This window comes from Engraulis encrasicolus, chromosome 22, assembly GCF_034702125.1.
Source record: "Engraulis encrasicolus isolate BLACKSEA-1 chromosome 22, IST_EnEncr_1.0, whole genome shotgun sequence".
NCBI classification, from domain to species: Eukaryota; Metazoa; Chordata; class Actinopteri; order Clupeiformes; family Engraulidae; genus Engraulis; species Engraulis encrasicolus.
In genome coordinates, this window is record NC_085878.1 from 51,009,217 (window position 1) to 51,021,379 (window position 12,163).

Sequence of the window (12,163 nt, forward strand, 5' to 3'; positions counted from 1 at the left end):
GGAAAAGGCTGAAGAAAAAAATCTCTGGTGCTGACAAGTCCAGGCTAGTGTGAGCATTACAACTGCATGTTGAAATTGGCTGAAGTTATCCTTTAAAGGTCCATACTTGAAACATGGTGTTATCGTGTTCCAGTCTTCACTCAATTTTGGCAAAATATATAGTAGCTTAAGTTAGTTAGAGAGCTTTTTTGCCCCCGTGGGACAATTGTACTTGCGTTACACTCGCTGGAAATGCATTTTAACTTTTCTGCACAGTTCCAGTCTACGCTAAATGTTGGCAAAATATGCCGTTATGCATTTCGACTTTGCATAGTGTCTTGGTCAATAGAGTTGTTACTCTACTGTAGGCCCTGTAGTTTCTTCATAAGCACCAATGTCCGACACCGTTTTCCTCCTGTTGACTGCAAATTTCATTTAGCAAAAAGTGAGTGAAGACTGGAACACGATTACACCATTTTTCAATTATGAAGCATGTTTATTATTTTCTATTAAAATTGGGAATTCTGTGCATTTAGCAATAGCAGATATTGTGGTTTTCAACTTCGGGTTCATTCACATACAACTTACAAAATCCTAGAATCAAGGCTTTACTTGATACTTATATTGTATGTCATCAGAGAAACTTACAGCAAGTAAAGCCCTCACTGACATACAATCATCTTTTTCATTAATTATATTTATTGAAGGAGAGAAGGCATTTCACAAAAATAACATTATATAACACATCCCTCACTATTTTGGGTTGTACACAGAACAAAAAAACAGAACAGCAATCCCAGGCAACCCTCCACCCTGAAAAGAAAAAAAAAACTGGGGAAGAAAGGAAGGAAGAAAGAAAGAAAGAGAGAGAGACAGCCAATTGAAAAAAGGTCCTGAGACAGTGAAAAGTCAGTCTGTGGCAATGAAAAAAGTAACAAAGGAATAAAATAATAATCATATTTAAAAAGCTCAGCTGCTAGGGGTCAGCGGCCTGGGCCTCTGACCCTATATCAAATAGTGGCTGCCAGGCTCTGGTCAACGCCCTGTCTACACCTGTGTTGCCATGGTGCAACCGGTATACACTGCCCAGATCTCAAAGCCATTGGCTCCTGATTTCCAGTGTTGTAGCACAGTGGGTTTACGTACAGTCTCCAACCCTTGCCTGCAGTTCACCTAGGGAGCGCTGTCGAGTGTGGATTTAAATGATATGTACAATAACCTGGGAGTTATGTCCTTTTGATTTCTTACAGCTTTGCCATTTATGAGTCAGCCTCCGCTAGCATCTTGCTAATGAAATTGCTTTACGGCAGTCGTGATCACAGCAATGCAGCCGGTCGACCAATCCAAACGCAGTGTGTGAAGCCACTTGTGACGTAATATTGTCAATAAAGACGTATTTTACAAAGATCAAGCGAGTTTAAACATTCAAACTAAGTGCTGTTTGAAAGGATCATTTATCCTGCCTTTAAGAAAATTAAATTGAAAACACGATACCAATTCTCTCCCAAGCAACGGCAGCATCTGTGGTTGAGCTCCATGGGACCCCATTCATTCTAACAGCCTCTGCGCTCCTTGGCGCTCCTCTGCGCTGCTTGGATGGCGCCACTTAGTGGACAGTACCACCCGGGAAAAGGCGCGAGTTTCGTCTCTCGTAATACCCATAGACCCTCTCTGGTTGTAGTATGAGGCTTTTAGGCAGGAGAGTGCATAGGGAAATAGCTTGTCCTACATAGCCACTGATGTTAGGATTGTATTATTCTACACAGTCAAAAATGGTCAGGAGTGGATCAGGCACAATAGTTTTATGGAAAGCTTTTGCTTTGGAGAGGTGAATAGATATTGTCCATGTTTTAACATGTCTTTGTTTTACAGCTTCCTGAGAGGGACAACAGATGTAAATTAGCTTTATAGCCAACTCTGGTCCTAGAACTGCCATGTACATAACTTGAGTCTCACGCTTATCTCTTGTTTTGATGTCAGCAGTACATTCTCATTCTCATAGTTTATTTGTAGCATATTTAAATACCAAGTGTGCTTTGCAAAGAAATGCGAAGAGAATGATATGCAATAAAATCAATAATGAAGTAATGTAAACAATGCAAAATGATTACAAATGCAAAAATAAAATGAAAAATAGTAGCAATAATAATAATAATAATAATAAATAAATAAATCACAAAAACAGACAAAAGGATAAACAATACAAATTACTCTCCCATCCAATGAGTAAAACAGAGAACAGAAAAGAAAAAATAGTGGCTTGTACAGTAGTTGACCTAAATGTTATTAATGGAAAAAGATTTTTAAAATAATTGCTGGGAAATACTAGGCTACCAGGGACAGTTGGGTTTGGAAGAGAATGAATGCACAGTTCATAAACAGCCTGGCCAAAAAAGTACTCAACAAAAAAGTTGCACGCTGTAATATGTGGTTGGAAGGTCTTCAGCTTTGATTATGGTACATATAAATAAATGATACTCTACTCTCTACTCTACTCCATTGTTCCGATATGTGTCTCCAATATCACAAGAGTTACTTCAATCCAGTGTTGCATTCATTTTTCAACCATCTTGTACTGATGATGGTGCAGTCTGACTGTGTAAAGCCTTCTTCAGCACATCCCAAAGAAACTCAAGAGGGTTAAGGTCTACAGTAGACTCTGTGGTGGCCATGTGTAAAAAGGATGCCCCTTCACATGTTGTTCATCAAAATTCCAGGCTATGTGTAAACGGATATTTTTCTTTATTTTGTTTTCCAAAACAACTTTGCGCACACCATCTGCAAATCTACATAAATATGTAGTCTACAGCGGTCATAAACACAATTAGTCAATGTAAATGTGGCAGTTTGGGGGGAAGAAAGTCAGTTTGATCTTTTCAGCGGAAAAGGCCTTTCATAGCATCCAGACTGCACTATCATCAATACAAGAAATGGAGTGGACATTGTATGAAGAATGGAACAATGCCAACGCAAATACGTACCATAATAAATCACTGATTCTTGAGAATGTGGCTAAAACAGGTTTTCATTTTGAAAGAAAAAAAGTACCGTAGTTCAAATCCAAAAGATAGTAGTATATTACCATAGAATAGATGAAGGTCTTCCATGTGCAGCAAATTCAGTAATGTATCGGAACATTGTGAAACAGACTCTTTGATCATTACCTGGATTTCTTTTGCTCATGAAAATGTATTTGATTAGCAATTTCATGGATGAGACGTGTTTTTGACAAACTTTCAAGAATCAATGAAATGTGTGGCTTTTTCGGTGGAAACTTTTTTCTGGACCAGGGCGTGTACAATATCCGTACAGTAGGTGCTCTTTCTTCCATCTACGCTCTGCCTACACATACTGTATGCCTCAGGGGTGGGGGGTGGTGGGAGTGGCGAGTGACTCGTTGTCATACCTGAGATATATATATATATTTTTTATTTTATTTTTTATTTTATTTTTTTTAACAAGACTCATCAACCTATTGATAACTTCCATACTGACACAGAACGTAAAAGGGAAAGTGAAGGGAATTTGGTTCTCTAGAGGTTAGAAGCTAACCATTTAGAGAACATTCGCTCGCTGTGACCGGAGATGAAGGTAAGGGTGTTGTTGAAGAGATGTCATCAACTCGTCCTCTGTAGGTTGTTGCACATGCTCTCTATAGAAGACACAAAAAATGTCGGTTACACACTTCATTTCACACAGGAAGAGCACTACCAGAGCCCTGCAAAATGAGCTTTGCAAGCCACTGATGTGCATGTTCCTGCTCAAACAGTCAGAAACAGACTTCATGAGGAGTGTATGAGGGCATCATAACATCCCCTATGGCATGTCTGGACTCTGTCATGCATGTCACATGTTTTAGTGTGAACTTGCTCTAATCTCTGAATGATTAAACACTAGCAACTGCTACCCAATAGGAATTGTGCTGCCCTTGTAACTATGGATAATAAAACAGCAGTGAAAGCGGTCATAGCGGAATCACTAAATGGGGTACACCAAAAGTCAACCTATAGTGTGAATTGTGAGTGATAACTAATCAAGTATTATAAGGATACAAGGAGTTTGTCATATGCGTAGACTTACAACGTTAAGTGTGCAGCGAAATAAGAGTTGTTCACCTGTTCTGTGCATAGATGAGCATGTGTGTGTCTGTGTGTCTCTATGCATGGGCGCGTATGTGTGCGTGTGGGGTGGTTGCGGGGTTAGTAGGGTGTTTAAGTGCAATAGACATAACTAGAGAGAACTGCCCAAGAATCTATGAAATGTACCTAGGTCAAATGTATCTATAAAAGTTATTTTTGGTGCATTATACAATGGGATCACCTTTCTTAATGTTTGAGATGCCACTGAACCAGAAACATTTCTAATAATTTTTAATAACACATTTTCTGCTTGAAATATTGCTTCTCACAAAAGGCAAATTTTCTCAGAGGTTTTTTTTGTCAGAAATCCGTATTTTTGATGCACCATTACAAAAAATTCTAAGTCAAGTAAATCTTCTTTGCACAAAAATAGACCTGAAGTGTGCGGACTGTCTCCTTTTTATACAGAAATTTCTACTGAATCCTGCACCTTCTAAACAGATGAGCGGTGGCCTATCACAAAAAATTCTAAGAAAGTCAGAAAACTATCATGTCAGATTCCATGGCAAAAAAAAACAAAAAATCAATGTTCACATGCTGATTCATATACTGTAACTTATCCAAATGTCCTCTTTACTTACAAATTGTGAGCTTATATTGCAGCTTCACTGGAGGTGAAGCACATATCTCATCATGACAAAAGGGTACACACTACACAAACAGGACAGGACAAACAGCTGCTTATGAGGCGAAATGCCATCCAGGTGCGTTCCACAATTTAGCTCAGTCTCTGCAGATTGAAAGGTGACAGAGAGCAAAATTTACTGACCTGAACATAAGTTGGACTGATGTCTGGTAGGCTGTGCGCTCTACGTCAATGACAGAGAACGCATGGCTGTGGTCCCAGCGATAGGTGAAATTCTGTGAAATAGAAATTACAAGTCATATCAACAGTTCAAAAATCTGTATGGGCTCAGATGCTAGGCATCTGTAGGCTGTGTGTCAAGACAGCAAGGGTTTTTAAGTCAATGGGAGTGAATTCAGAAAGGGAAGCTGAATTATGCGTGTGTGATAAAGTACATATTGATATCGGTATTGCAAGATAAGGTTGTACTTGTATTTATTCTTATGTTTTCAATTTTCTGATTAATTAATTAAGTGATCTAAATAGTCAATCAATCTAGTGATCTAAGGTGTTGACAGGCTAAATTAGTTTTCCATTTCTTAACTTACCTCCAGAATCAGGGCAATGAAGAGATTAACCCAAACTACAGAGGAGATTAACCACCAAGAGACAAAGTACACTTTGGACCATCTGGAAAAAAGGAAAAAATACCACTATAAAATAAGACATGTTACAGGGATGACCAAGAATGTAAACATGTCTAGCGATTCATATCCTTACTCTGTTTTTCTCTGATGAGACCAAGATAAAAAAAACTTGTTTTAGATGGTGTCAAGCGTGTGGTGGTAAAAAGTGAGTACCGGTAGTATAAAGAAGTGTCCTAAGCATGGTAGTGGCAGTGGCGTGGTTTTGGGAATAGTTACTAGGCAATTTTTTGTGTGTATATGTATGTATGTGTATGGAGGTATTTATGGGGTGAGACATTACACGGAGGTAACGGTGCATACACACCAACAACGAACCTCTCGGACTCGCACTGCTCACGGAGACGTTAAGCAAACGTGCCGTCTGTGTGTGTACGTATGTACCGTAAGACATTAGGGGGTGGGGGTGAGACATTAATGGATGTATTTTGAATTATTTTGAGTGAACAATAAATTGAAGCAGTTATATACAGTAAGTTGTACATTGTCTACTGTTCATTGTGTGAAAGTGAAGTGAGGGATTTCTTTAATGTTGTCGCCATGAAAAGATATACTTACAAATCTGCAGAAATGTGAGGGGTGTACTCACTTCTGTGACATACCGTTTTGCTAAATTGGGGTTTGGAAGAATCCCTCGTATGAATGCCGCATGCTGAAAAGTTTGCTTGCAAATGCTAGAGAAATGTGTGGACTGAAGAGCCCTGATTGAAGGGAAACCCTTCTCTGATAAACTTGCTTGAAGGTACAAGAATGAAACTCAGGGGTTCCTCCACACTTGAAAATGGATGAATCCCTACACCTATAAACGTTTGCATTCCCCATAAACCGATTGAAGGTTGTTTGAGGAACCTTCACATTTTTACATGTAAGCATGTTGATGAAGTCCACTAGAAACAGTAGGGTCTTACTCTGTGGTGTATCGAGCGAAGGCTTCAGTGAACACGTGCCAGTTATTCACCACCATGATGTTGTACAGCAATATCAGAGATGACTGGAAAAAAGAGATGTGCAAAATGTTATTCGATTCAGATATGTCCCAATAGCAATACGTTTGATTTCTATTAAAAACACATTCTGTCTTGCAGATGAATTCTGGAATATGTGATGGGATACTTAATCTGTACCATAGCGTGTGGTTTTTATGTGAATAATTTGGAAATCAATAAAAACAACAAAAAAATGATGAGGTATACATTTTCAAGAATATGTGTCTTCATTAGGATAAGTGGATAATTACTTCAAAGGGACTCCTTGTTAAGCATTGGCGAACTCTTAGTAAACCTCTTCTTAAGCAAATATTCATGGACCTAAATTACTAAAATTGACCTTTAAATTGTGCAATTTTTTAGCAGTTAATTTTCAGAATCTCTGCAGCCCATTCAGAAATGTTATCTTTTCTATGAATAATTTAATACCACCATCAATTTCTAAGAGGATATTCTCCGTGTTCACCATTTTTAATACTGACTGCAAAACGTACTGTACTTTGTTCAGACTAGACAATATCACTTTATTTCTATGCACTCCTATGCATTTCAGATAAAGGAAACTTAAATGGATAACTCTCATTTAGTAAGGGTTCTATGTGAAACTTCATGAGCCCATGTGAAAAAGTAATAGACCTTGTTGAACCACCTCCCAGCAGCAGCAGCTTTAGCCAAGTGTTTGCGAAACGGAGATATAATTCCATGTCATTGGTCTGACATGATTTCGAACGCACACAGTAGAGATGCAAGTAACTGCCTAAAACTTTAATCGGAGCATGTGTGGGATTCTCACTTTATAGTCAAGAATCGAAAATCGTAATAGCAAATTGAAGGAAATCCACCACTGGTAGACTACCTGGCCAACAAAAAGTACGGTCCCAGGCCCAAACACAATGACATCCAGACTACGAAGTTTTGACTAATGGGCTGTCAGACCAATCGGCTCTTCAATGGGTCGACACCAATGTAATAATCACACACAAAATGCTTATTAATGATAAAAATGTTTTAAAAATGGCTAACAAATGATTAAGAGAGGTTGGCTAAGATTTAACCAATGTTATAAAAATGCTTAGCATTATTAGTATGTAATACCGCCTAAAGTTGCTAGTAACCAAACAGTTTTAAGACAACTTACTGCAAAGTCATCAAAATTGTTGGGCCAGTATTCTAGTTGCTCGTATGTGCCACATTCCATGCTGACGTTGGCTGATATGATTTCCATGCTTGAATTGGAGAGACTAGAAAAAGCATAATGAGAGAGAGAGAGGGGGGGGGGAGAGAGGGTTAAGAGTGTGTGTGTGTGTGTGTGTGTGTGTGTGTGTGTGTGTGTGTGTGTGTGTGTGTGTGTGTGTGTGTGTGTGTGTGTGTGTGTGTGTGTGTGTGTGTGTGTGTACATGGTTGAATTGAATTGCCATGTTTGGTACTCACTCAACACAAAAGGACCCATATTACTCCTTTATTCATCGATTTACACTGGTTACCGACCACTGCCAGATCAAGCACAAGGCCTTGACTCTTGCTTACATAACCACTGCAGGATATGCTCCAGCTTATCTGAAGGACATACTATAAGGCCTTATGTTACTGGAAGAGAACTACGTTCCTTCAATACAAACGTCTGGCCCTGCCGCCTTCTCGCTCAGTCGAGACTGTTCTCTGTCATTGTGGAACAATCTCCCAGAGGCAGCAGGACTAAATGCTCTTCTCTTTTGTAACTATGTACAACACTAATGCTTGAGCTGCCCCAGTCCCGGGCCAGACTCTATGGCAAGTGTGTATGGTATGTGTATGTGTACTCTACTTAACCCTGTGCTAATGTACTTTAAAAAATACTAACGCGTGATTCTATGATTCCTCTGCGCTTTTAAGTCCATGGATTTTATTTGCCAATTCCACTAACTATCAACTGCATCCAATGATGTTTTGGACATTAGCATACATTTATCTTTCATATAATACAGAAACTGTAGACATAGAATTATTTCCCTCTGCAAGAATGAATATTTAATACTGGTTTTGGGTGTTTTCATGCCGTCCTGTATTTCAAATGTCAGATTCGGTCTTCATATTAGCATGTAAAGAAACTTATTTTGCCCAAGAGGATCGCAAATGTTGATTCACAGTAATCATCACAATATGACAAAACTGTCAGAACGACCACTGTCATTTCCATTATATTATGAAATTTGCCATTTTGTGTGTGTCCACGAAAACTGTTTTAACCGTGTCACGGTCTGAAACCCCCTCCATAAATCAGTAATGGTTTGGTCTTAGGCCATACAAATAACATCACGTGATGTCATAACCTCTTTGGCAGGATATGGGAAGACTTTTTGGTAAGTTTTGAGCTCCATCCTTCCATAATTTAATCCATTCTTTTTCATGTACTCATAGCGGGAAAATTGCCTGTCAACTGTGTTATCAACATATTCACAAGAATCTGAATTAGAATTCACATGTAGAAAAACACAGGTAAAGCATACAAATACATGAATTGATTAAGGTGTTGTGGTGGAACTTCTGAGGTCCTCAGTTAGCACAACACCATAAAAATGGCTGAAATGTCAAGCCGTGTTACCGTCAATGGTGTTACAATTAGCTATGACAGTTGAGGAGGAGTATGTTTTTGCCAATTTATCTCCATATTGACAGACAAACAAACAAAATAATTTGTGTTCTAGGGAGATGGGTTTGTCTGCTCTGTTTTTTTTCTCTAAAAAAACTGCCGACTTGTTCCCCTGCACTGTTGACCGTAACACAGTTGAGTAACATGGTTGACTGTTTTGAAAGTGTTTTTGTGCTATTGATCCCTTATGTGTTGGAAAAATCCTATGAACAGACACTAGGGATTATCTCTGGAGAGGGAAGTCTTGTGTAAGGAGGGTGACTAAATTCAAATCAGACATTACAGGGATTTATTATGAAAAATGTGTCAATCTGTATCACAGTGAATCATAAAATCCTACTTATTAAGCTCGACAATCACATGTTCTATATCAGTTGCACAGATTAATGACAACATTATTGCTAAGGGACATAAGCACTTTCAAACGTATGTTGTTTCAACTCTGTAGTTTAAACACTTAGTGGTTTCTTTTGCCTTAAGACATGTAAAAGTTTTTATCTTTTACCTGACATGTTTCGACGGTGTTACTTCCGTCTTCATCAGAGGGTCACTGTGATGTTGATGAGTGACGTGCTTTAAAAACAGCTGATGTTGTTGTGGAGGTGTGACCTCCCTGTCAATAATGACAGGTTGGTCACACCTCCTGCTGTTAGAGTTGTTCTCTTAGGATGGTGGTCCAGGTGTGTGAGAGCATGTAAGCCCCCTCATCCCTGTTCATGGTACTTGGGCTACGCTTTCTGATCTCCATAGACTCCTTAATCCAGCTGTGGTATCTGTTGTTCTCTTGCTGTATGACTTTTGCCTTGTCCCAGTCCATGATGTGATTTTCCCTCCTACAGTGGTCAGTTATGGCTGATTTGAGGTTCTCCTGTGTGGCTCTCTCCTTTATTGCTCTTGTATGTCTTTGTTCTGTTTCCTTTTCACCTTTTTTTCCTTTTTCGTGCCGGTCATGCAACAAGTCATATATTGGGGAGACAGGGAGGACATTCAACATAAGAAAAAATGAGCATAAAAAAGAGTGTGAAAAGGAAACAGAACAAAGACATACAAGAGCAATAAAGGAGAGAGCCACACAGGAGAACCTCAAATCAGCCATAACTGACCACTGTAGGAGGGAAAATCACATCATGGACTGGGACAAGGCAAAAGTCATACAGCAAGAGAACAACAGATACCACCGCTGGATTAAGGAGTCTATGGAGATCAGAAAGCGTAGCCCAAGTACCATGAACAGGGATGAGGGGGCTTACATGCTCTCACACACCTGGACCACCATCCTAAGAGGACAACTCTAACAGCAGGAGGTGTGACCAACCTGTCATTATTGACAGGGAGGTCACACCTCCACAACAACATCAGCTGTTTTTAAAGCACGTCACTCATCAACATCACAGTGACCCTCTGATGAAGACGGAAGTAACACCGTCGAAACATGTCAGGTAAAAGATAAAAACTTTTACATGTCTTAAGGCAAAAGAAACCACTACGTGTTTGAGTTAAACAGTTAGACATAATGAACTTAATTCATATCAACTCTGTAGTGTTTTTATATATGTCTTAAATGACATAGTATTTGTCCATAACACTGTTGACAAAATAATCAAGCAAATGTTTACTTTCATTAGAGTATTTATCAAATGATTTAAGATTAAGCTTGTCAATTTGTTTGTTTGGAAACTTAAATATATACACTACGTAAACATCAAGGTCATTTAGTTTTAAAAAAATATTGATAATTGACATTTTGCTTTTGCCAAAAGCGCAGGCGAATCGTAGAATCACTCTAACCCTACTTAGGATCTGCACTTGTTGTTCTGTATATTCCCTGTGCACTTTGTATCTGCTAGTGATGTTAGCGATGATTATGTCCTCGATTGTAAGTCCCTTTGGTTAAAAAGCATCTACCAAATGCAATGTAATGTAATTCAGTGTAATAATGGGTCCAGCTAACAGCTGTGATTCACTATTAACATGCTAGCTGGGAACTAGGAGTAAAATCACCAGACTCAGAACTGCCTGGAAGAACAGCAGAAAGGTAAAATTCAATTGCTGTACTCATCCATTACATATCCATCCTTTTTAGGCAGCAGGTGCTGTAAGGTATCCATAGCCCAGGCGGGTACGGATTCAACTTTGAAATCATCAGTTAGCGGGATGGTGTGTGCTGCTCTATGTGGATAGGTGCATGGGTCTTTAGAAACATGCAGGACTCTCATGCAGGACTCTGGTACCCATAATCTACACCTGGCTATTCCAATGCAGTACTTTGTGATGGGGGAATTAATGGTCATTTAAAAAAAAAATGAATATATATATATATATTACAGTACCTTTTATGTGTTGGTGGCGAGATAACGCCCTGGAACAGCCATATTCCCAGAACAGCATATACGTAGTAGACCACCTACAAAACATGTTTGACGAGTAATGAACATTCAACACTGACAGGACAACGGCTTTTGAAAACATGACATACAATAGATGGGGGATGAAGGTTTAGTTCTCCAAACTTCATGATGGACAGTACAAGAATGTATGACCCTCTGGACTTGTATACTATTTTTTTAGGCATGTATTAAAATAGTTAGTTAACACGCAGTGCTCAAAGTCTGAGTGAGAATAGATAACATAGCACCAGCCCTTGGGACTAGAGTTTAGATTCTCTGGCTGCACCCTAGCCCGAACTTGACCCGCGGGCCGGGCCGGTCCGATATCACTATTAGCTTAACTGGTACGGGCAAAATTATGTAATAATTAGACGAAATATTGTAGACAATACGTATAATAAGTGTATAGTCTATGGGCCTTTCCCATTACTAATCTCTACCCCTACCCCTACGCCTTCCCCATGCCCCTTGTGCTTTCCAACGAAGCTGTAAGGTGTAGGGCTTGAAACACAACCGCTACGAATTGGGATACCCCTTCAACAATCATGGAATGACACTCACAGCTGTCACTAATTCCATGCATTAGGTTGACGTTAATAGCGATTTTTTTCATGTGCGTTTCACAGAGAAAAGGGCCATCACACATTAGGACAATGTTAAACTTAGTACAATGGAATAATTATTACCACTTTAAAACCGTCAATTGCGGCGAAAATACTTAAACTTGTGTGCTGTTGTGGGTGCCGTGGCTTGCCGCCAATTGTTAAATGAATT

The 12,163-nt window shown here is 39.2% G+C and overlaps 1 protein-coding gene across 3 annotated transcripts in view; it reads right to left on the reverse strand.

The window, feature by feature from the left end:
* Positions 1 to 658: 658 nt before the first annotated feature.
* Positions 659 to 12,163, reverse strand: part of LOC134438898 (two pore channel protein 2-like) — a 48,470-nt gene continuing 36,965 nt past the window's right edge. For all 3 annotated transcript variants that reach the window (XM_063188617.1, XM_063188616.1, XM_063188618.1), the window contains 6 exons: positions 11,333 to 11,406; positions 7,512 to 7,614; positions 6,296 to 6,378; positions 5,292 to 5,373; positions 4,888 to 4,979; positions 659 to 3,631 (listed from right to left, as the gene is read on the reverse strand). In XM_063188617.1, the coding sequence (XP_063044687.1) occupies positions 3,535 to 3,631; positions 4,888 to 4,979; positions 5,292 to 5,373; positions 6,296 to 6,378; positions 7,512 to 7,614; positions 11,333 to 11,406 (531 nt within the window). In that variant the 3' untranslated portion in view covers positions 659 to 3,534. The remainder of the gene's footprint in view (positions 3,632 to 4,887; positions 4,980 to 5,291; positions 5,374 to 6,295; positions 6,379 to 7,511; positions 7,615 to 11,332; positions 11,407 to 12,163) is intronic.